Raw genomic sequence first — 25,842 nt, 5'->3', positions numbered from 1 at the left:
AGTGTACTTTCCCCTCATTTCCTATACTCTGAGAGAATTATTTCATAATATAGAGATAACGATTGGAAAGAGACTATGACCTCATAATAAAAACAAATCCCCCTCTCAAGTAAAATCAAAATTAAAAGTAGTTCTGTAATGACTCATTTTAACTAGCCAGATTTCTGTTTGATTTAGGTAGTTTGTGATTTGTATATAGGGACCAAGCACCCATGCATTTAAAAAAAATAAAATACAGTACTTTTAAAACTAATACCAGATAATTCATTCTCTCTATTTTTTTCTAAAGTGACAATATATAATCATTTCCCTAACAGTTAGCTACTTGAGTACCCTTACCTAACTTTTCTTTATTGTACACTAGAGTTACCTTTTCCATGTTGAAGCATAAAGTAATTAGTACCAATGTCCATGAGTGAAGCATTTACCCTTGACCTATACCAACCTTTACTGATATTCTTCCTTCCCACTTTTTTTAATTTCTCATTTTCTAGGGGGATTGCTGTATTTCTATGCAGAAGTTTTAGGAACCTGATACACTATAGAACATCATGGTGCAGTATAAAAGATGTAGCTTCTAATGTTTTTCCTCACATAGGCAACTTATTGTCCATCATTCCAGGAGAGGAATATGTACTGCTTCTGTGGTAGAAGGGGTGAGGTGGCTAGCAGCTGGTACCTGTAGGATATGCTTTTCACATTAAATATTTTTATTTTAGGTTTTAGTTTCTCTTTTCTTGTGTGAGTTTACAGGGGTATTTTATAGATATTCAGAGATATTAGTAGAAATAAATTGCTCTGGTGACAAATTGAGGGTTTGTATTCATTAGCTTCGGCAAATGAATCTAACTATAGAATACAGTAAAATTTTAGTTATATTAGGTATATTTTGTTCATGGATTATATTGTACTAAATATTATCAAGTATCAACACTTAGGATGTTCAGATGCTTTCTCCCTTGAAAGTTTCTTAAAGGGAAATGATTGTTTCCATTATTCTATTGCTATCATTGCTCTATTTAATTTCTGGCCTGTCTTGGTATCTAATACTCTTTGAATGGTTTGGTTTCTTTTAATGCGACAGGGAAATTGTTTAAATTCAGACACATGTCTACCTTGGAGTATGACTGCTTTGAGAATGGGTACTTTTTCTTAGTCTGGAACAAAAAAGGATTAAGGAATTGAGTTTCCCTTGAAAGAAGTGGAGATCAGGGAAGATTTAGTTGGGGTTAGATGGGATTTTCCTGGTCTTTGTCATCATTTTTAACAGTTTTTTGGCATGTATTTTGTTGCTGTATATTTCCAGAATATCTGATGTACACAATTTCAAATGTAAGTATAACATATATATATGGCACAATTCAAACATAAGTCTTCTTTATTATTTGTTGTCTAGGGATCCCTTTGAATTGCCCACGTATTGATATTTCAAAACAAATTATAGTTATCATGACTAAGATTTTATAGATTTGGTTTTTCTTATGTAAAATTAATAGTTCTATATTGTTATTCTTTGAAAAATATATTTTTTATAAATTACGGTCTCCAAATTAGGTCTTGGGTCTGTCTTATTCACTGTTTTTCTCCTGCGTTTTATACAGGGCTTGGCATGAAGGTGCTCAATAAAAGTTTTACAATGGAATGAATCATTATTAAAAAATAAATAAGCTCCTTCTAAGACCCAACCCTCTGTTAAAACGTGATTGAATTCTAACATTGTGGCACACACTGCCTAATCTACTGTGTGGTCTTTAATGTAAATGTTTTCTTTATAAAAACAATATTAAGCCTATCATGTATGTCAGGACTATTTCTCCAGATAACCGTTTTGATTTGAGAGCATCTAGTTTGGGTTTTCAGAAAATTGAAAGGGACTCGTTGGAGGGGGAACAGCTAGAAATTAAACTGATCAAAGGATGCCCCTCTTCCTGCCTTGGTCAGACCTTTGAACACCTCTCACCTCAGGCAGCCTGTTATTTGTCATGTCGTTTAATGGAACATACTGCAATGAGTACCTTTGTTGCAGTGACTATATTATGTGAGATCCTGGTTTGTTTTGTGGTTCTGTCCCTATACAGCTCCTGCCATTTCAAGTAAGCATTGTGATATCTAATTTTGACTTTAAATTTATTTTTAGTTTACTATGCAAAACCTCTAAATTATGACTGTCTTCAGAATAAGGTAATGAGTAAGGACAGCAGAGGGAAGTATATATACATTGAGTGGCAGGTCATAAGACTTCCCACTGACTTGCCTAGGACGTTTTGTGGTTCAATTTTTATATTTTCCCTAACTGACTTTAGGATAATTTAAAAAAATAAAGCTTCAGTTTTCAAAGTTAAATGAAGTCACCTTTTATGTATTATTTTCCATAATAAAAAGCTGTGCTTTGCTGGTCTCTTTTCCATTAATTCTTATTAAAAACAGTAAGTAAAAGTTAACTTTAAAAATAGACACTTTAAAGAAATTTACTGAAAGTCAAATTTGACATTTTAGCTTCATAAACATTTATAGATCAACTGCTCTGTGCCTATCTTTGTATAAATATATACGTAAGTCCCTGAGTTGCTGAGCCTGTCATAGTGAGGCAGACACCTCAGCATGCTAGAACTGTTGGAATTCCTACACTAAGCTCCAAGGGAACGTGGTTGGTGGGAATAAGCCTACCTCATAGACTACAATAGTCAGCAAAGGTTTTGGAGAGGCTGTTTGAGTTTGCTCTGTCAAGATGAGTTTTCCAGTCAATCTGTCAAAGGACACCTGGATTATTCCCATGTTTTGGCTATTGTAAATAATGCTGCAGTGGTAAATATGTACAGTGGAATACTACTCAGCCATAAAAAGATGAAACATTGTCATTTGCAACAACATGGATGGCTCTTGAGGGTATTGTGCCAAGTGAAATAAGTCAGATAGCATATGATTTCACTCATATGTGAGATACAAAACAAGAAGCAACAAATGAACAACAACAAAAAAAAACCCTTATTGATACAGACAACAGAATGATGGTTACTAGAGGAGAGGGTATGGGAAGAGAACGAAGAAGGCAAAGGAGGTCAAATACAAGGGGACAAAAGGAAACTAGCCTTCAGGCAGTGAGTGCAAGTTGAGTATATAGATGTTGTAGTGTAAAATTGTACACCTTAAATGTATATAATGTTATTAGCTAGTGTTACACCAATAAGTTTAATTTAAAAAGATGAGTTTGCTAGGCAGAAAGAGAAAGGTTATTTGGATAGAGGGGCAGTCAGAGCAACTGCAACAAATACAAGTATATGTATTCAAGAAATAACACAGGGCCTCTGCTGGCTGGATCAGAGAGAGTAGGAGTTGGGGAAGTGACCAAGATGTGAGACTAGAAATAGAAGCAAAGTCAGGATTGCATTCTGGTCCCTCCCTTCTTTGTGTCTCTGGTGAAAGGTCAGAGCCCTTTTGCTCACCTGTCAGTGGATTAGTAATCAGATCGAGGGTCTTATCACCATTACCTTCTCTCTAGCACTCACCTTTAAAAAGATGAGCTCTTGCCCATGTTTTCCAGTTCAATTACATTTTCAAGTTGTGTGCTGAATGAAAAAGAGGAGGGAGAGGGACAACTTGGAGACTCGAAAAAAAAGACACTGAAATCCAGTCTTGCTAAACACAGTTACCGGTTTCTCTAGCCTTCGAACCTGTCTCATGGTTACCTGTAATCCTCCATTTGTATTTATAAATGAAATATTTTGCAAGTGGGCTTTTGGAATCTGTGTGTGAGTGAGAGTAGAGGTAGATGAGCAGCGAATATGGAGAATCCCATGAGCTGTTTGAATTTAAAAGTAGCAAATAGTTTTTAACTATGTTTTTGACTTGTCTAATTTGGGCAGGCAAGCAATATGTAGGCAGAAGTATTACTTCTCTACCTTTAACATTGTTTTCCTCATCTTCAGTTTGTCTACTTTTGAAAGAACAGGCATGCTTGTGGGGTTTCAAGGTATAAAATCCTGATATTCATTTTGTGATGGTGCCCATGCACAGTTAGAAAAAGAAAAGATTCCCATTCTGTGCTTAAGGCCAAGAAGATATCACTTTCTAAGCTGCATGTCAGTGTTTGATATTTATTGGGTAAAACATCTGTCCTAATTCTTCAGTTTCCTGGCTCCTGCTGTAAATTCGCATAAAGGGGATTTCCCCTGGTCCTTTCTTTAACATTAATTTTCCTTGGCTTGTATTTCAGAGGCCAGACTCAGTCCCTTAGATAAATATTCAGGCAACTGTTTAAAATAAACCCTCTATTATTTATTTATCAAATGTGTTATTAAGAAAGCTATAAGAATATGTCAAAGTGGAAACCTGCACAGTCCAGCTATTTCATATTTTTAGATTTAGCCACACTCATCATATACATGGCAAAAGAATAAATTATGAGACACATATGTCTGTGTTAAAAGCCTATAGTGTCAAGATACATGCATACACATGCATGCACAGGTAGACACACCATTTGAAGTCTAGGAATTCATTACATTGTGCATCACCCATGTTTTTTCAGATTTTGTAATCATATTATCAGAAGTAACTAATTAGAAAAATGGTTTGACCCAGAAAAATAGGACTACCAGAAAGAGGGATTGGGGAGAAAAATGACTCATAATGCATCTCTAGGGTCTTAGATGGACAGTAAGATAAAGCAAAAAAGAGTTGATTTAAAGGAAAATGAATCATCTTGAGAAAAAACTTTATAGTATCTCTTGTTACTGTTTCAGTTTTAGTGTCCTGCCCTCTAGCTGAAGTTCTGGATTTTAAATTGAACAAAATCTTTCTTTTGGAAACTGTGTGTAAATACAGTGTGTCCGTAAAGTTGTGCACTTTTGACCAATCACAGGAAAGCAACAAAAGATGATAGAAATGTGAAATCTGCACCAAATAAAAGGAAAACTCTCCCAGCTTCAGACCTACTCAGTGCAGTTCGATGTGGGCTCCATTTGTTGCCACAATTTGTACCCCGTAAAACAGAGTCGTTTCTTTAACACCTATGAACTGTAGTCTTGCTTAGGTGTAATTGTCGAGCACACGTACGCACAGATTTTTTTTTTATGCACAGATTTTTAGGGCTCCTTAGGTAGCTATCCTGTATAGCCTTTACAGACTCTTCACTGACTGATGGCCTACCAGAATGGGGTTTCTCCGTCAAACTGCTGGTTTCCTTCAACTGGTTATCCCACAGAGTAATGTTATTCCTATGCGGTGGCACTTCATTATAAACGTGCTGATATTCTCGTTGCACTTTGGTCACGGATTCGAATTTAACAAGCCACAGAACACACTGAAGTTTCCTCTGTACCATCCACATCTCGATTGACATGGCCGTGGGCTGCTCTGCTGTATACACAGTGTTACATCATCATCTGCGCATGCGCACATGCTGCTACATCATTCTACAGAAACTGGGAGGGTTTTCCTTTTATTTGGGGCAAATTTCTATCATCTTTTGTTGCTTTCCAGTGACTAGTCAAAAGTGCACCATGACTTTATGGATACACTGTATATGTGAATCATTGTTAATACTGTGAATTTAATAGTGAATTAAAACCAAACTATACAGCATATACAGTGAGTGATACTGAAATCGGTATCATGATACCAAGAGTTTCTTAAGAGAAATAGCACAAGTACCAAGTTATGTATCCATTGTCTTCAGGAAGGACCTCTGATTGTATACCACTTATTGTAGCAGTCAGAAAATATTAAAGGACATGAGGCTTTAATTACCTACATACTAATTAAGCATTTGTTGGTTTTTGATCCTGCTGCACTAAAGTTGACCTTTTAAACACTAATGAATAATACCATTCCCTAAGAAAACCAGTAAATTTGTTTAGACATCCTGTTGGCAGAAGGATTCTCATATTTTCCACAAAGCCCCTAAAATCTCCACATACTAAGTTTGGTTATCTTTTTAAATTAACTAGTAAGTTACCATTTTTCTAGATGCAAATACTACTCTGAGAATGTGTAAGTAGTAAAACGTTTCCTAATACACTCTATTTCTGGTTAGGCTTATATCACATTTGTTTAGATCTGATCAATTGGGGTCATATATTTCACTGGCCGACTTCCCCTCACCTTCACCCTCTAGTTTGTCATACTTCATAGATTTCAGAACATTGAAAAGCCATCTATGTAATCAGTATAAAATAAATTAATCTTTATAAACTGATGATTAGTTTTAATATTTCTTGATAAGGAAATTTTGTGAAAGGATTACAAATCACTCTAGTGAGCATTTCAAGGAGGGAAGCCTGGGAGCCATGGCTTATGCTAAGAGTATCATAAAACATTTTTAAGAAAACTTTCATTGTTTTGAGAGAGAAAGAAGAGAGAGAAAAGCATGAACTTGGTCCACTTAGTTGTTCCATTTAGTTGTGCACTCATTGATTGCTTCTCATATGTGCCCTGACTAGGGATTGTACCTGCGACCTTGGTGCACCAGGATGATGCTTTATCTGCTGAGCAACCAGACCAGGACCTACAATGTTTCTTAACTAGAATATTTAGACTGTTTTAAGAAAAAATATCATATAGTACCAAGTAGAAAAAGGTAATTTTTAATACAGGGACTTCTCTCACTATAGCCATGGGCAATTCCTTTTGTTCCCTCAACCATAGCATTTCCTGGACTGATCACTCTCACAAACACTTCTCAATTTTTTCATGTCAGAGGCTAAATGAGTTGTTCCCTGTGCCCTTATTAACTTCCTGTTACAGTACTGCCAACTTTATGCAAATTGGACTTCTTTAAGACATGGAATTTTCTGCATCAGTTTTTGGCTTTGAGGCCAAATATTTTAGGTGGAAAATACAGGCCTGGCCTTGGGTCCCAGCTCTGCAGTTTCATTGGCTATGTGACGGCAGGCATGTTACAGAGCCTTTCCGAAAGCTGGTTTTGTCTTTCTGATATGGAGATAATACCTTTCCATCTTGCAAGGAAGCTGGATGAAATAAAGATCACATATGTTAAGTGTCTGGCATTAATAACTAACAATCATTTTATCCTCCAGAACTTGTTCATTTTGGCTTCCTAATTATTTTCTGTATTAAAAGAAAACTTGATTAACACTTTTTTTCCAAACATTATATTTCACGAACCACATTTTCACTTCAGGGCAATATGTGCTTGAGTCTATCAAAAGCAGCTTGAGTCTTCTCAACACTGGGTGCCTCCATATGCTTCTATGTTTGACAAGAATAACTTTTACTCCACCTTTTTTTTTTTTCTTTTTTTCTTTCTTTCTTTTTTTTAACACTCAGATCAGAATCTTCCTGAGTTACTGTTCTTAGGAAAATTTTCTTGGATTAATGTTGACCCTGTTGCCCTTCAAAAGTCACATTTTGAGCTTATGCAATGTGTTCTGAAGTTATTTTCTTCCATCTGATTTCTTCTTGCCTCCTTGCCTTTGACATATGCCTCCATTCTGCTGATAACCATACTACTTCTTCACTTTTATTTTCCAAATACCTCCTTCTCCCCTTGTGTGCACAGAAAGAGTCTGCTCTGTGCTCTTGCCAAAGCCACTTCGGTGTTAAAGCTGAACCGAAACAGGACAGGAAAGGTGGCCCACTCTGCAGCGCACTCCCTCCCACGTAACCCATCTCCGGTCTTTCCGTGTGGCTCAGAGAACCTCCTCGCTCTTTCTCTGGGCTGCTCGCTCTGCAGTGGGGGGGGGGGGGGGAAGGGGCGTGAGTCACTCGACACCTGGGTTCTGTCCAAGGTGTCGCTGTTATAACAAGTGTCCGCACCTCCATCGCCCTGCCGTCTAGACTTGGGACTTCCCGGAGGTGAGGCTTCTCCTCACTCTCAGGTGGAGTGTTTGAGCAGGGCTGAAAGAAGTGTCTGGTTCTACCACCGGTTTCACAGAGCAGGAGGTGACTGTGGGCCCTTTGGTTATCCATGTCAATACAACATTGGTTCTTCTTAAAAAAGTCTTTTGTAAACAAATGACATCTGTAGAGTGGGCAACAGGAAATCTTGCCTCTGGTACAAATGGCCAATCATATTGTAATCTGCAAAAGGGCTCAATTTTCTCAAAAATAATTGTCTTAATTGACACCCAGCAGCTTGTATTTTGGTTTTTCTTCTTCATAGTATGTGACTTGGCCCCCAGGAGAGGATAAAGATGCCCCAGTAGGCCACAGATTCTGTAGAAAGAGGAATAGAATGATAATACCTCAAGGGTGATGTATAACAATTTTATTAATTTAGATTGTTTCTTCATAGTACTATGCATTGCCCAATATCCATATTCATATTTGTAGAATCTCTACTGACTCCAACTCTTGAAGCTGATGTTGTGCTCTTTTTTTGTGTGTGTGCTCTTTTTTTTTATGTCTGCACAATACCCCTATGACATAGAAGTTATCATTAATTAGTGGGTAAGGAAATGGAGACTTAGGCTAAATGCCACTGTGGCCACACAGTTATTAAATGATCCCTTCTTTGAAATTTTGATACTCTTCTTTTTACTGTGCTGTATTGTTTTATTTTAAGTCTCTGTTTCCAATTGAAGAAAAGCTCCAAGTTAATTACAGTGGATATAAAAAAAGGGATTCAAATTAGTAATATCATTATCTCTCTCTGTTCTTAGTTTGCACGAAGCCAGTAACTGACGAAGCATCTTCCACTCGAGATTCAAGCATTACTAACACAGCAGTGCAAAGCAAGTTAGTGTCTTCCTTTCAGCAACACACCAAAAAGGCTCTCAAACAGGTAAGGCAGCTGGTGTTTTTCCTCTGTCCTTTGGTTCTTCCTGCCTAAGGTAATGGGTTTCATGCAGAGAAAATAAAACAAATCAGAGTATAGCAACCAGAAGGCAATATAAATGCCCCGAATTTAACCACTTTGATAATATTCAGTACACTAATTTTAATCTATGCTAAGAACTAGGAGAGGCTTGTTTGAGAACTTTGATATAAAATAGAAAGGAAAATTTGGTTGGAAACATAAAAACGTGTACTAAGATTTTTGTGTGTGTATGTTTTATATTAAATATATTGGGTTCATAAATGCATTGCATGTTTTGAAAATAGTGTCCCTATTGTCTAATGTTTATCTGATATTTGACGTAAAGAAATGAACATAATTGTTTTCTCATTACTGGGATGCATTTGGTTACACATAAGGAAAATAGTAATTATGGCTTACTTACATCTAGAATATCCATCTTTGATGAGTGTTGTTTGGTGCTGAATGGAGGGTACCTTTGTAGTATCATCCTCATATCACATAAGCAGTCTTGACCTCTGTATCCTTGTCTAGAGATAGTGGTAAGAGTTGATGGTTATAAGATTCAACTCTGAGCTCTGATACACCCTTGTTTCAATTTTTACCATTCACTGTGCTGTATTGTTTTGACTTTGACCAAGCCACTTTTATTCTCTGAATCTTAAATTCTAGTTCTAGAAAATGTGGGAATGATCTGAGAATTGAGGAAGGTGATACACAGACAGCAGGTGCTAGAGTGAGCCCATAATAGTCCCTCAGTAAATGTTCGCCACAGCTGTCACAGTAGCACACGCCCAGTTGAGCACAGAAGAAAAGTAAGAGACACTATGGTTAGATGGGAATATTGTGTGATGATCATACTAACAATGTGAATAAATGGAAGGCTTACATATTTAACCCTGAATTCCTGGTTTTCCCTGTGTAACTGCTTTACTCTTACATTTTTATTTCCATCCTTGTGTAACAATCTCATCTACCTCACCTCTTGCTGACCCTTACTAAGTCTAGTGTCATTCAAGTGATAAAGAATAATTATAACAAGAAAAGACACCATGTATTTAAATAAAGTTCAACATTTCTTTCAAAGTCCCATCAATCTGTAAAGCTTCTTAATATTTACATCCAATCTCCTGGATTTATACTGTCTCTACTACTTTTCCTGTATTTCAAAGAAACTTAAGAAAGAAACTTAACATTTGTTCAAAATTATGTTACTTTTATTCTATGTTAATTTTTGAAATTTCCATTCATTGGTATTATATTTATAGTAGTAACAGTGTTTCATCTTACATCGGTCAAAATACATACCTGTGCTATCTATATCATTGCCCTTGTGAAATGTTTTAGATGCCAAAGAACAAAATTGAATTCAGTGTTGTGGTCCTTTTTTAATTGCTGAAATGAAGGGTGGGTGATGGTAGGAAAGTCTCGGAAAGGCTTATTCAAGCAGCAATTGGGATGCAGGTAATAAAATACCAGGATAGAACAAAAAATACAAAACTGGATACTGGTAGCAGGTAGCATCTAACACACATAGATGCAATCATAAAAGAAACTCATATTTCTGAAAAGTAGAGATTTAGAAAGTGTGCATAGCATAAATCTTTTTTTTTTGTCTGAACATAAAGACAAAAATTTGCATCTCTGCATTGTCATGACTTATTATTTTTTACTTCATTTTGGTTTCATATCATTTAAACATTTTTTACACTTATTAAAACATTACACAACTGCAAGTTAGTGGTTTTTTGTTTTGTTTTATTGAAGAGCATGTGTTTTTGGGAGATGGCACCTGCTTGCTTAGGATCTAAGGGTTGTTTGAAGAAATCTGTTCTGAAATCTTCTTAATGTCCAGAAAGAGCTATTTATTAATTTCTTAAAGTGTCTTGTTGTATAATAAAATAACAAATGAGTTACCAGGACAATATGGCACACTGTATAGCAGCTGTGCTAATGTTTGATCAATAATCAAATTCATATTGGAATAGCATTTAGAAGAAAAGCTGTTCTTGCAGAATTTTGTTCAGATTCCCTGTAATTGCTGAATTTCTTAAGACAGCATTTCAAAAATTGACTGAACATGAGGCATTTTAAATTGTAGCAGCTCAGCAAATCTGCAGCTTTTGTTGTAGATAGTTGAATGGTCTTGTAGAAGTCTTTGTAAGTGTATATATTTTATATACATATATATGCATATGTATGTGTTCTATACTTGTAAATATGTTTTATGTGCATATTTACATGCACAAATCATAATTTAATGAATGTAGGGCCAACTGAATGACCCTAATAATATTTACATTAGCTGACATTTACTTTTCTAAATCTGAGAAATTATGTTCTATTTTATATGTACTGTGCCATTTAATCCTTATGCAAATCCTTTAAAGTATTTACTAATACCCTCATTTTTCAAATGAGGAAACTAAAGTCCAGAGAAGTTAGATAACTTACCTAAACCCATCCAGTGAGTAAATCTTGGAGATGACATTTCAGCCCGGAATCATGGTTTCAGATACTGCCCTCTTAAGTCATACTGACTTTTGGCATATGGTACATAATAGGATAGACGAGTTTTTTTTACATTATTCAAGCAAATTTATATTCATGAATATTTGTATAGTATAAGGGAAGCAAAACAGCACAGTCATTAAGAATATTATTTCCAAACACAGATTGCTTATGTTCAGTATCAGCACATTTTAATGGTAGGCACTCAAATATATTAACTCTCATCATTTTACTAGAAGTATTTTCTGAGTCAGTAGGGATTTGGTAGTTTAACCATACATTGGCCATTGTAGAATCTTAGAAGTAGTGGGGAAAACACCCAAATCTAGTAACTTTATACTCACAGATACAGTTAGAAATAATCATTTAAAGCAAACCTCCATACAAAATAATCCAGATATATTTCCCAGTCCTGAGCCTAGCCCCACACCCCAGCTCCCACCTGAAGCGTGTCACTGAAGACAGTGGGTTCTTTTCCTCTGCAGGACTGTGGACTGTGTTTATAGGTTGATAGTTATGGAGGCTGTAATGCCCATTCGCTATTGACAGATTATTTTTTTATTCCTAAATACTTGGGACCCATCTACTTTATAATCATCAAAACGTTAGTATTATATATTGGTAGTAACTTCATGAATAATATATTGTTATTTCAGTGGGGTTTTTTCTGAATAAGCATATTCAGAAGCTTCTGGAGAGCAGCAGATTGCTGATTTTTACCTTGTCCTCTGCCTTCTTTCTGCCTTGTTATTTTAGTTGTAATGATCCTAAAATGTATAAAAGGAATTAGATTTTGAATTTTAAAGAAGGATAATTAAGAAAGATTAAATTTTGGAGTTTTTAAACACTCAAATAATAGCTTTAAGAAGGATGAGGTCTGTTAAAGGAGGTAACATGATGGAGAACAGAACCTTTCTGTGTTGTTCCCATTGATTTGTCTTCCTGCATTATTTATTTAGGATGGTGGAATTTATTCATAAAGTTGCACATCATTTTCCCTCTTCATATCACAAAGCAGATACTTTCTTGGTATTTTGCTTTAGCTTTATATGTTCGGCCAATACTGTGAAATTCCAAAGGTTATGTTGCATTATAACAGTTTCTGAACGTGGGTGTTGACATTTAGTGTACTAGCAACAATGCAAATTGTTGGTGCCTGACACAGCCAGCTGTTTCATATGTGTGTATTTGTAATTATTTTAGCATTCACAGCATGTGATATTTTGAGATTCCTTTTTAGTGAAAGGCTTATTACAATTCATTGCATTCTTAAGTTACATTGTTGGAGTTGTTTTTCAACTAAAATAAAGCAGGCATTACTTACTTGTTCATGCAAATTCCAAGTTAATACAAGAGCCTCTGATTTTAGGTTTTATTTTTCATTAGAGTGGAAATGAGAACCATGTCATGTTTGTAGAGTTATCTGATGAGCTTTCTGTTTATAATTTAAATGTTTATCTAAAGGATTTTTAGTTTCTTTTTATAAGAGACTATTGCAATACATCTCCAGAGAAAAGCATGCTGAGTCATCATCTTTTGATTTTTTTTCTTTTTGCTTTGACCTAAAATTGTAATTGATGTATGTCATCTTTACTTTTCCTAGATGGGTTAGCTCTGCTATGTTTGTTTTCTTTAAAAAGTAAGTTTATTTTCAATTTTTGCCTGTAAATGTCTTTTATAGTGAATGGTATCTGAAAGTATTAAACTTGTATGGCCAAGATCCTCTGTAGTTCAGACATGAAGACATTATTTGTGTGGGCAGCTAGGAGGTACATTTTCTCATAGTAGACTGCATCTACACTCGCCATTTACTTGTAAATTTAGGTTTTTTTGTTTGTTTGTTTTTTGTTTTTGTTTTTTTTGTATTTTTCTGAAATTGGAAACAGGGAGGCAAACAGATTCCCGCATGCACCCGACCAGGATCCACCAGGCACGCCCACCAGGGGGCGATGCTCTGCCCCTCTGGGGCGTCACTCTGTTGCAACCAGAGCCATTCTAGCGCCTGAGCCAGAGGCCACAGAGCCATCCTCAGCGCCCGGGCCTTTTGCTCCAATGGAGCCTTGGCTGCAGGAGGGGAAGAGAGAGACAGAGAGGAAGGAGAGGGGGAGGGGTGGAGAAGCAGATGGGCGCTTCTCCTGTGTGCCCTGGCCGGGAATTGAACCCAGGACTCCTGCATGCCAGGCTGATGCTCTACCACTGAGCCAACCAGCCAGGGCCTATTTAGGTTTTGATACTACTTTTATCTGGATTTGAAATGCCAGGATTTAAAGTTGTTAAATAAGTTATACCATTAGCGTTTTCATGTATAGCCAAGGCTTGAATAGTTAGAGGTTCCTCTAACTATTGATATCATCCCCCTAAAATGAATAATTAAAGTAATAGCAACATTAAAATAAAACCATATTCTGGTTGATCAACAGGGCCATTAGGGCTAATCAATACCTTTGGTGTGGAATAGAAAAAGCGCCCATTGTCCCAAGTTATCGCCATGACAACAACAAAAACTTCCTCTTTCATGGTACTCTTGTGCAGAGTGAATTCTTCCAGGACCAACTAAAGTGGTTTTTGTAATTCTCTTTTCTTAATCTAGGATGTGGATTTACATTTTCCAGGTTGTGGGATATCTAAACTTAGATAATGACAAGTTCAATAGTATTTCTCTTCTCTTATATTTGTAACATAATATAAAATAGAAACTTTTATTCTCTTGGAATTTTAGCTAAAGCTCAAAGTTGAGGAAAATGGGATACAGGTGTGCCCTGTTGTGAAGAGAGGTGTTAGACACAGCTTCAAAGGCCTTACTGAGGGAAGGCCAGATGGCCACTGACTGTCCCCCAACAGCCTATATACAAACAGCTCTGTGGATTTCCTATTTAAAATGTCTTAGCAACCCTGTCTGTCTCTGTCTCACAGGAACATTTACCCAAGTAATTTACTCTGCGTTACTCTGTGAGTGAGGTCTTTCTCTGACTCTACAACCTCGCCCTTAACCATCGCACCCCATGGTCATTACCACAGCTCTGCAGCAAGCCAATCCCTCTGTAGGTCAGCGTGTTAGAAGAGGGGATTTTACTGCCTTTCTTGGGCAGGGTCAGACTCATTTATTTGGTGAGGTGAGGAGCATTGGGAATGGTATTTAGTGGGTGTCAAAGATTGGTGCCCTCAGTCTGAGTTTGGCTCAGAATCGTCTTTGTCTGGCATATTGTTCAAAAACAGGAAAGCTCACCTAAAAAATCCTAAAAGCCCTGTTCTGTTGGCTCTCTTGAACTGGCACTACCCCTTCCAATGGCGTGTGTGTGTTCCTACTCACTTCAGCCTCCCCTTTTCTCTACCATAGTTGGTATGGACCAAACAGCATTGCACATTTTTCAAATGATGGTGAGAAGTACAAAAGTAGCACATGTGTGAGGGATCTATGTGCATGTTGTGGCAGAAATATACTTACACAACCAAAAGAGTAAAACCTAAACCATGAATAGCTAGCTTCTTTACTTACAGGATCTGAGCCCTACAATGAGAGATCAGGAAAGTAAGAAATATATTAATATATATAATAATATAAGGCAGGATTCACTGTATGACCTTCCTTGTGGACAAGACAAATGCCAATTCTGTTGTTTGGAGCCAGTCCACACTAATCCTAACCATCTCATTTTAGTGAACATTGTTTTTTCTCCATCCTTGCACATCCTGATCTGCACGGAGGGTGTTCAGTGTCCAGAGTCAAATAAATCCTGCTTTCTAGAAAGTGAATTGGAATGTTCAAGAAGCCTACAATCGCTTAGCCTAATGACTGTGTATCTAGTAAATGTGATCAAGATGCCCCGTTAGCTGAACTCAGATGCTCCTCAGAGTTTACCTAGTCGCCTGCAGCTTTGCTGCTGTGACACGCTTCCCAATGTTGTTCATTTTCCCCTAGAAAAGTTATTTGGGGTCAAATATTATGCTTTTATTTTAGAGGTAAAACCAAAGAGTATGTATATTTTCCATACACTTAAAACAATCATTTTTCTAATGTGGTGGGCATTTTTTGGTCAACAACAGGCACAAAGTGTTACATTTCAGTATTTTAAAAAAAATATTATACTAAGAAATATTGTATACATTTTTGAGTAGAAAATATGTATTTAGGAAAAAAAATCATTGAAATGGATTCAGTTTTGATAAGCATTCTTTTATACCTACCCTGGCCCCACCACGACTCTTCAAATTCAAAATAGCTTTGGGTTATTATTATTACACTATTGCTTCTGTCATAGTTTCTTTTTGTTCAAATACTAATTTTTCTATAATACAGTCTTCTCAGCTCTAAAAATTGAGGATGAAGTTTTTATTACTTTAATTGTTACCACAAAATGCTCTAAAAAGGCAGGCCTTCTTTGACTTTATGATTCAAGCTTCTAGGCCTCTTGTTATTTCATCTCTTTTTCTTTTTAACCAGACTTTTCCAAAACATACCTCTTTACCCTGACATAAAATGCATATTTTTAGAATACCTATTTGAGTTACCAAGGGAAATAGTTTAGATCTATATGGTAGACCCTCCTAAAAACTTATCACTGTTTGTGTAGACTTTATTGTCTGTGAGTTCTTACAGAGTGGGCAAAGATGGACTTAATTGTAATATAAGACACTGTGTTGCCTACATTCTGTTTTATTATTTGATTGATAGGTTAATGTCTATAAAGTGCTTTGTGTTCTCTCATAAGACTAGAGAGATTTATGCAGTTACGTATACACCTTCATGAAAAGAGAACAAATGTCGTAAATATCTTATAGAACAATATTCTGATTAAATATATTATTGAGAGCAAGCGAAAGGTGAGGAGGATGGAATCTTATTCATTTTGGTATCTCTTGTCCCTCCTCAGTGCTTGGTACTATATAGAAGCTCCATAAGAGAAGGTATCTTGTGTTATCATTAGCAACATAATAATTTGTAATAGATTTCCCACACCGTTCACTTTCCCACCTGGTTTTAAATATAATCTGAATATGCCTTCTCTCATTTAAATGGTATTTAATGTTTCACTTTTGTAATTATTTGAGTACTAAATCTTATGATCAACATATTGGACATTCAGCTAATACCCTTTGCAAATAAAATGGCATCATTTCTGACAGCAAGGAGACATACAGTCAATGCAGTATTTCAGCAGATTGTGACAGCTGTTGTCAAAGACCATTAATCAAGTAACTGAGATGTTATAAAATTGGTAGAAATTACACAGAAACCAAGAATAAAAAGGTTTGAGACTGTCTGTGGTCAGCCTTTTAACCTTTTGAGGAGTTTTAGCATTCCTGTAAGTGTGAATTTAATATCTCTTCAATTTTGTATGCTTAAGACCCTTTTTTATTATAGGCAATTTTTGGCCTAAAGCGATCATCTTGATAAGGTGTATTTCAAAACTTTTAAACGTCTTTTATTACATGATAATCACCGTGGTTGATTCATTTGTGAAACACAAAATGATCCCATTTAGAATGATTTATTCTTGTATCAGTTTATTTTTTCCCCCCCTGGATTTGCCAGAATGCCGTCATGTTCGTGTTCTGAAGGTTAATGCCCAAAGTCAAGCAGACAGAAGCCAAGTGCTGCAAGGTTTCCAAGATTAGGACTGATTCCCTTCACAGAAATAAATGATTCCTGCCATGTTCAGTGATTTTGTGCAGCACTCCCCACGGCTGAGTGAGTGCATCAATACTGTAGTCCTTACCTGCTGTACATACTGATGACACTCAGTGTTAACTTGATTGACTGAGCAGTGCACCGGAGAGGACGCACCTGCGAGAGAAGTGCAGACACATATATTTTTATCCTGGTCTTGAAACATTTATTTTACATTTCTTTTACTTGGGAGTCATGGTTTCAAAGTCCATGGGCTTTCAAGCCACACTGCTAAGGTAGAACAAACCTTTTGAGTGCTGCTTTGTTTGCAGAATTAAACCAAAAATGGTCTCAGGTTTAGACCCTTTGCCAAAGCCTGATTTTATGCTTTTGAGGGAAAAAATGACATGTAAGTGACAATGAAGAAGCCTGACAAATTAGTAACTATGGAATTTAAGTCTCTTAAAAGGTTCTATCTAATGGGCAAATGGATCATTTAATTCAATTATGAGAAATCATTTTGACTATATTTTTATGTTATATTTTATTATCATGTTTTATAGGCTTTGAGGCAGCAGCAGAAAAGAAGAAATGGAGTCTCGATGATGGTAAACAAGACTGTTCCACGCGTTGTTTTGACACCATTAAAGGTGTCTGACGAGCAGTCGGATTCGCCTTCAGGTAAAGAGCTGCAATGTGGTCCGCTTGGCCAGTTTCTTCCTGGAGAGAGCGTCCTCACAGAAAGAGAAGTCTCGGGGATTTTCTCTTCACCTGAATAATATTTCAGGTTGAAGTTCTGTTTAATTTTTCTATACCTTTGACTCTTTCAGCTATTCAAATAAAAAAATAGAGTATTTCCCTCTTTAACAAAATAAGGGTACCAGCTCACTCATCAAAGGACTTCATTTGCTAATGTCAATAAGTATAAGAAAATCTGTGGCACTTCTGGGTGGATTTTTTGTTGTTGTTTTGGCATTTGTTTGAATGTTGAACTTTAATGGTGGACCCCATGCTGATGTGTATAATGTCATCAAAAGCAGTTCTTCGAGGGTGTGAATTTGTTTTCTAGTCCTCTGCTGCAGAACTGGGAATCTTTTATTCGTTTCTGAGCTCCAGCAGCATACGACTCACCTCAGTGCAGCCCTGACCTTTTCTAATTTACGTTCTGTCACTTTATCAGCTGTGTACCATTCTATTTATTATAGACTGATGCTTACATTTTCTGTTCCTGCTTCAACATTTAAGTTATTTATAAAGGAATGATCTCTCCCTCTCTTCAGCCTCTCTTCCCATGTCCTCTTTCTGTCTTTCGTCATCTCTAAATGATATAGTCTTGTTGAAGCTTATTTGTGTATTTTTACAGAAGATCTAAGTGTTTCTTTTAAAAGCTATCAGATCAGTGAACATGTTTTTTTGACTCCACTATTAGGCCATCTGTTCTTGCTTTCTGTTCTGTTTGATTGATTTATTGGGCTTTCTCTTTGTGAAGGAATCAGATTGTGGCTAACGGTAGTGAAGTAACTCTTAGAAAAAGAGATCTTATCTACAGTTTTTTAAAAACAATTTCAGATTTTTCTTTTTCAAGGACAGCACGAGGAAGATAATGACATAATAACTATTTCCTTTTTTAGGATCCGAATCTAAAAATGGTGAAGCAGACAGTTCAGATAAAGAAATGAAACATGGGCAAAAATCTCCCACTGGAAAACAAACAAGTCAGCACTTAAAACGATTAAAAAAGTCTGGTTTAGGTAAGTGTTCAATAGACAATGACATTTCACATTTTATAGATTTATATCTTTTTGAGTGAAGTTATGGGAAATCTCAGAGCATTTTTTTTAATGATTAAAAGAATTTTTATCTTTCCCATTTATCAAAACCAAAAAAGTGTTAAATAAAAGAAATGTAGTTACAACTGAATGACCTTAAGTATTAAGATTATTAAATATTGCTTAAATATTTCTAAATTTGTGAATGGCATTATTGGATGAAACAAGGGCTAAATTAATATATTTAAAATGATATGGATTCAAGTAATTATCTGCCAAAGCACAATTCTATCTAATGTACAATATTTTGTTCTTGTAACTAGATTTCACTTTATAAGAATACACTCTATTGAGGGAATATATGAAACTTTTATAAAGAGTTAATTGAGCTGAAGAGTACATTGTCATTGGGGTCTGCTGCAGTAAAACTGCTCTGCCTTGCTTTTCATCTGTGCTGTTTGAAATTTTCAGTAGTGCTTGTCTGAAACATAGTGTAAAATTGCTAAGAAGTGTGGGAGACATAGTCCATGGATCTTACAAGTCAGCACCAGAGTTCCTTCTGAAGATTTACTTCCTGATAACGTTTCATTAAGGAACTCAGCAGTAGCATTCAAGGAAAAAGGAAGATAAGAATTAAAAAGACATAAATAAATGTATCCTGGGCTGAACATTGTAATTCTCTACTGAACCTGCCTTATTAGAAGTCTGGACCTAATGGCTTCATTTCTCTCTTTAGTTATTTTACCTCTGAGTAAGGGTGATGATAATGATTTGGATCATTGTAACATTTTGTTAAATGGAGAAACTACAAATTCATTGACCTGAGCTTTACTGGTTCTGCCACTTATATTTTTGGCAACTTAAGGTTGTTCTTATTTGCAGAGTTTGTCTGTAAAATTCAAGCAAGGTTTTGACATATTTATTTTTACTTTTTTGTAAAGGCTTATTGATTGTCTATCATATACCAGGAATTTTGTTAAATCCTAGAAACATACTTTTAATAAAAAGTCTTTAAATAAGCCTGACCAGGCGGTGGTGCAGTGGATAGAGCATCGGACTGGGATGCGGAGGACCCAGGTTTGAGACCCCGAGGTTGCCAGCTTGAGCACAGGCTCATCTGGTTTGAGCAAAGCTCACCAGCTTGGATCTAAGGTCGCTGGCTCGAGCAAGGGGTTACTCGGTCTGCTGAAGGCCCACGGTCAAGGCACATATGAGAAAGCAATCAATGAACAACTAAGGTGTCGCAACGAAAAACTAATGATTGATGCTTCTCATCTCTCTTCGTTTCTGTCTGTCTGTCCCTATCTATCCCTCTCTCTGACTCTGAAAAAAAAATAAAGTCTTTAAATAAGATATATATATTTATATTTTAATATAGGATATATGTTATATCCTATATATATTTATTCTTAATATTCCCTTAATATATCTGTTTTAAATAGGATATATATATTTATATCTATTGATATTATTTAAATATATATATATTTAAATAAGCTATCTTCTGGAAAACAGGATTTATTTTTGTTTAAATTATTTTTTATTAAGTTTTCTTATATGAGAAAGGGGGAGGCAGAGAGAGAGACTCCTACATGTACCCTGACTGGGATCTACTGGGCAAGCCCCCTATGGGGTGATACTCTGCCCATCTGAGGCTGTTGCTCCATTGCTTAGCAGCTGAGCTATTTTAGCGCCTGAGGTGAGGCCAAGAAGCCATCCTCAGTAGCTGGATCCAACTTGCTTCAACCAAGCCATGGCTGCTGGAGGGGAAGAGAGAGAGAGAGAGAGAGAGAAAGGAGAGGGGGAGGGGTAGAGAAGCAGATGGTCTCTTCTCTTGTGTGATCTGACTGGGAATTGAATCTGGGACAGCCACATGCTGGCTGATGCTCTATCATTGAGCGACTGGCCAGGGCCATTTTAATTCTTTAAATGTAGCATAATTACCTCTTTTGCATTATTTCCAAGGCTAAATAATTTTATAGTTCTTGTATCGCCCAAAACGTATAGGTGTGTTTGTGTGTAGCCACACTTACACATATTTTGGTGTTTGTGTGTGTGTGTGTGTGTGTTTTACTAGCCTTTTGGGTGTAATAAAAGAAGTCCTTTACTATGAGTAGCTTCTGAAATAGAAAGCTGTAATTGGAGAATGATATGTAAAGAATGTCCTAAAAAATGTCATGTTATGATACCCTAAGTAATATAAAAGTCAGTGACCTTCAGTTTAAAATAGTCTAGTAATAACCTCAGTAAAACTGGTGTCATATCATGAGTTTAAGAAAATTCAAGGCACGGGGTGTCTGTATTTAATTCCTTAGCTAACATTAGGCCCGAAGACAGCAGCAGTGTTTTACGGGGTCCTCGAGAGCCTCGTGGGTGCTCAGGCCAGGATCCCTTATCATTTACTTGTTGCCTGGAAGTCCTGCCCACCAGTAACGTCTCCCATGGTCAAAACTGCATTGTCAGAGTATTTAACCTGATTTGTTAGCAAATTACAAAGGTGATAAAAGTGATCATTGGGTTCTTTTTAACCTGCTTTCTTTAGACTATTAGAAATAGTGCAGCTACCTTAGTGAAGCAATGGAGTGAAATTGTATTCACTAAACGTATTTAATGCCATGGTCTAGGAATTTTGACGAAAGTTACCTCATTTAGTCTTTACTTCAATTATGTACAGTGGAATTATTTCCATTTTTTTTCAGCTGAAGAAACTGAGGCCCAGAGGTTTAAGGAGGTTTGTTCATACATGACACAGCTAAGATACAAGCCAAAGCACAGCTTGCTCCAGAATCTAAACCAGGGGGAGTCAACCTTTTTATACCTACCACCCACTTTTGTATCCTTGTTAGCAGTAAAATTTTCTAACCGCCCACCGGTTCCACAGTAATGGTGATTTATAAAGTAGGGAAGTAACTTTACTTTATAAAATTTATAAAGCAGAGTTACAGCAAGTTAAAGCATATAATAATAATTACTTATCAAGTACTTTGTCGGATTTTTGCTAAGTTTGGCAGAATAAATCTTTATAAAACAACTTACTATAGTTAAATCTATCTTTTTATTTATACTTTGATTGCTCTGCTACCGTCCACCATGAAAGCTGGAACGCCCACTAGTGGGCGGTAGGAACCAGGTTGACTACCACTGATCTAAACCATTAATGTCGTATATGGTCTGACTGTCAAATCATCTAGCCTACACTGTAGACCGGTAGACACCACTGAGGATCACCATGGTACTCTGTGACACCATAGGTGTTAAAATACAGGTACACTAGTTACACATAGGTGGAGAGTGAGCAACCGTGAAGATTTCCTAGCTCATCCTATAAAGTCAGACAGCTGGATGAAAGAAGGAGGGACTAAAATTAAGTCAATTAAGGTAAAAATGTATCATTAGTAAACTGAAGGTAATTACTGGGAAGGAACTGTGACTGACTAACCTAGCAAACAGCTTGGTAGAATGGCTTATTTTGTGCAAATGAAGTCAGTAGAACTTATTGAGCCTCCAACATATAGAATTAAAAGTGGAAAAAAATATAAAATAAAAGAAAAAGCCTTAAATGTAACTATCTCCAGACAGTAACTCATGTCTCTTTTAGAAAGTAGTGATTTTGATGTTCTATGACCTTAGAGTAAAATATTCTATATGCTGTGACACATTTTAGAGTCAGGATGATATTTAGTACTCCATAAGGCATATTTATATACATTTTGCTTTCCCTTCTTTGCCATTAAGTTGTTCATTCCTTGGGAATAGTGACATTCCTGTTCATCTTTGAAGTTCTCACCAGACCCATATATCCCTCTTATTTAGTAGGTGCTGAATAAGTTTTGAATGAATTATTTACAAGTAACTGAATGGGTTAGTAGGTTTGTCTGGATGCGTGAGGCATCCTATAGGTTTCGGCATAATAAACAATAATTTAGATAACCTTGAATAAAAATGATTTTGTGCTCTTTGAGCAAGGTCATTCTCTGTGAACCAATGTATAGTTCCAGAGCCAGTACAAAGAAGACGAACGCCCAGCACCCCTGAGCCAGCCAGAAAGGGAGAGCTGGTTCTCTCTTACTTGTTTTTACCACCAAAGTTAGATGTCTAGTTCATACAGTTTCAGAAATGTGGCTTTAACCTTCTTTGCCATCTTTAGGTAGAGGTAACTGTATATAAGTCCTAACCTGTCAAAACATTATGAATTAAAACGAATGTTCTAATTCTTTTCTAACTTGAACGGATAATTCTGAAACTAAATTTAGTCAAAATCAAACTTTGGGGTGTAAATCTAAAGTTTCATCTTTATTGTGAAATACTTTTGATTATCTCTTACATGCTTCCTTTTGGTCTCTGGCAATTACTTAATTTGAGAATGTCATGTATGTAGCCCAGCACACAGGGAACCCCAGTGTTCCCCTGAGGACCGTGCAGTAAAGGATGTACCACAGACTTCCTCAGATCCCTTCCTATGCCAGCTTCTCTGGAGAGGGTGAAGCTCACACAGTTACACACACACACACACACACACACACACACACACACACACACACACATCGAGCTTCAGCATCCCTCAGTCATTCTAGTTCTGATGGTGATCTTGAAATCCTTATGAGAAATGTACATACTGTATCACTCAGCCTAGGGACCTACTACTTTTGACATAGGTGTTTTGTTTTATTTTTTTGTTCTTAACCAGGATTATTTATGAAAATTATGAGACTATTTCTCTGAATAGGTCTGATTGAATTGAATAGACGTGGTGCATGGGGCAACTGAATGCAGTAGAAAAAAATAACGGAGCTATATATTATTTCTTTGATGATGCTATAGTAAAAAAGAAAGAAAACTTTGTTAGCACTCTCCTATTTCTTAATCATGTATGGTAGAAAACATTCTGTTATGCATAAAAACATATGCTAACAGTATCTACAAGAGCTTTTCTGTATATGTCTTGAAAATTATTATAACAATAAATATTAGACTACCAAATAATCAGGCAGTTGAAACTACATCCAGCAACATGAAAAAAGTAGGTGACAGCTGAAAATGAGGTTGGAGGTACATGTTTACCTTGCCTAATCAGTTGTTTTAATATCCTGTCTCCTTATTCTAGCAAAGGATGAAACTCATTTAAAACCTTCCCTGTGGAGTTTTCTCAGAAAACCCTGGTACATTAACTTCTCATGGTCTTCAGGGTACTTAGAGGATAGGAGTGTAAACATTTAAAAAAATTGTTTAATGATATTTTCTCTTACCATTTGTTTTATATTAATTTCTCACATTTTCCCCTAAAATGTACATTTTTTAAATTATAGGTAATTTACCTAAACCAGTTTTTAATTATAATTCTTTTTACCTAATCACACAGAGTTTTCCAAAGTGCCTAATCACAAATCTGAGATTCTAATGGCTGCCCCTGAAGAGTTTGTAATAAATGTCCTTGCTGAGCCCAACTTCTGGGATTCATTCCAATATATTATATTGAATTTGGTTTAATCTTTTTGCAGTGGAGAATTATAACATTACTGGTTTCATAAAATGTTACATACTTTTAAAATAATTCAGTGCAGTTACATAAAAATAAAAGATGAAAAATAAGCCTTAATCTATCACCCAAAATAATTTCTCCCAGTATTTATAAACATTATGTGACATCTCTTAATGTGTAAGTACAGGTACAGATCTTCATTAAAAAAACTGTATTATACCATTTTAATTAGTAATATTAAATTTAATTAAGCCTAGGCTGAGTAATAAAAAGGAACAGAAGTAAAATCAAAAAAGAAAATTGCTAAACATTGCCACAAGATATATTTATAACTAAATGTTCTCTTCAAATATATTAAAAAAAATGAAAAGCTGAAGTAGGAGTGATTATTTGGTTAAGTGCTCATTTAACTTTGGGCAGTATATTGCAAAGATGGGATATTTTACACGTAGCCCCTCCTACTTCTATTTTTTTGTTTTATTATTTTTTAAACACCAAGGTTGTTAACATTTATATTCTATTTTATAATCAGAATCCCCATAGTTCATTAACCCTGGTACTATATTTTAATAGACTCCATGTTCCCTAATAGACGTTTTTACACAGTTTTTCATTTGGGAAGGCTATGTGGATTCCTGTTGTAGCTGATCTGATTTTGACTTCAGATAAATTTTTTCCCCTTACACTTCACTCTTTGAAAGCCTGTTTTTCCTCTCTGAGCTCTTTCAGAACCATTCCTTTCTAATTCCTTTGAGACAATGAAGAACTCTTCGTTTTGAACTCTTTCTGTATTTTCCTTTTGTCACAAAAGGCTCTGGTCTGCCCTGATATGTATTCCTTCCCTCTGTGTGACTGGTATGTCTCTGTCTCTGTGTTTGTGTGTTCTATGCTTAAATCTTGTGTGGGTTCCCTTCTGGGTAGTGAGTGTTTCAGCCAGCAGACTACCCAACTGATCAACAGGAGCTCCAAAGTCTGCAGTCTTTCCTCACATTGGTCCTTTTCCAACTCCCTTTGATCAAAATAATAGGGAATAATAGGGAATTGCCCTGCACCTGATTGGACACACTTGTGATTTTGTATCATGAGATCAGGCATAGACTCTCACTGTGGCAATGGGCTTCACTTTCCTTTTTTTATCAACCTCAACTACTTTATACTCTCTAGTGTCGAGGAATTAGACACTGAAATGACTACATCTTTTTCTTTCTCTCAATACTGAAAGGAGATGAGGTACCAGCTTTAACAAGATAAGACAATCAGATATAATTGGATTGTTCTTAAGCCAATTATGAGTAAGTGCATGAGGATAATTAAAAAGGAATTAAACATTCTGTGTGGCAGCAAATTTAGCAATTATTTCATCTGCTCCGTTTTTGTTCTAAAATTTGGAACATATTTTTGCTTAAATGGACATCTTTGAAGTAGATCTTTTGGCATTGCCATAAAAGACTATGTACCTCTCTGATCTTTTTTTTTCTATGATAGTCTTAATGGTTTTGAACCACACTAAATAGTAACCAGCAACATAAGCCCTACTTCTCACATTGCTCATAACGTATTTCAAAAGGTTTTTAATTTTCTCGTTTCCCCAATACCACTTCCCAATCAGAATTACTGCTGATAAATGACCTCAATTCCTTCATATGGAGAATATTTTAGGCCATAAGAAAAGAATTAAGCAAATTCCTCTCTATAGTTTTCAACATTTTTGTCTCTA

The 25,842-nt window shown here is 36.1% G+C and overlaps 1 protein-coding gene across 1 annotated transcript in view; it reads left to right on the top strand.

Annotated features, from left to right (window-relative positions):
* ASXL3 (ASXL transcriptional regulator 3) overlaps nt 1–25,842 on the top strand; it is a 186,845-nt gene that overhangs the window by 87,637 nt on the left and 73,366 nt on the right. Inside the window, exons 6-8 of the mRNA XM_066353262.1 lie at nt 8,622–8,743; nt 17,441–17,558; nt 18,509–18,628. Coding sequence (XP_066209359.1) covers nt 8,622–8,743; nt 17,441–17,558; nt 18,509–18,628 — 360 coding nt within the window. The remainder of the gene's footprint in view (nt 1–8,621; nt 8,744–17,440; nt 17,559–18,508; nt 18,629–25,842) is intronic.

This window comes from Saccopteryx leptura, chromosome 11, assembly GCF_036850995.1.
Source record: "Saccopteryx leptura isolate mSacLep1 chromosome 11, mSacLep1_pri_phased_curated, whole genome shotgun sequence".
Lineage (NCBI taxonomy): Eukaryota > Metazoa > Chordata > Mammalia > Chiroptera > Emballonuridae > Saccopteryx > Saccopteryx leptura.
This window is presented reverse-complemented; position numbering and strand designations above follow the sequence as displayed.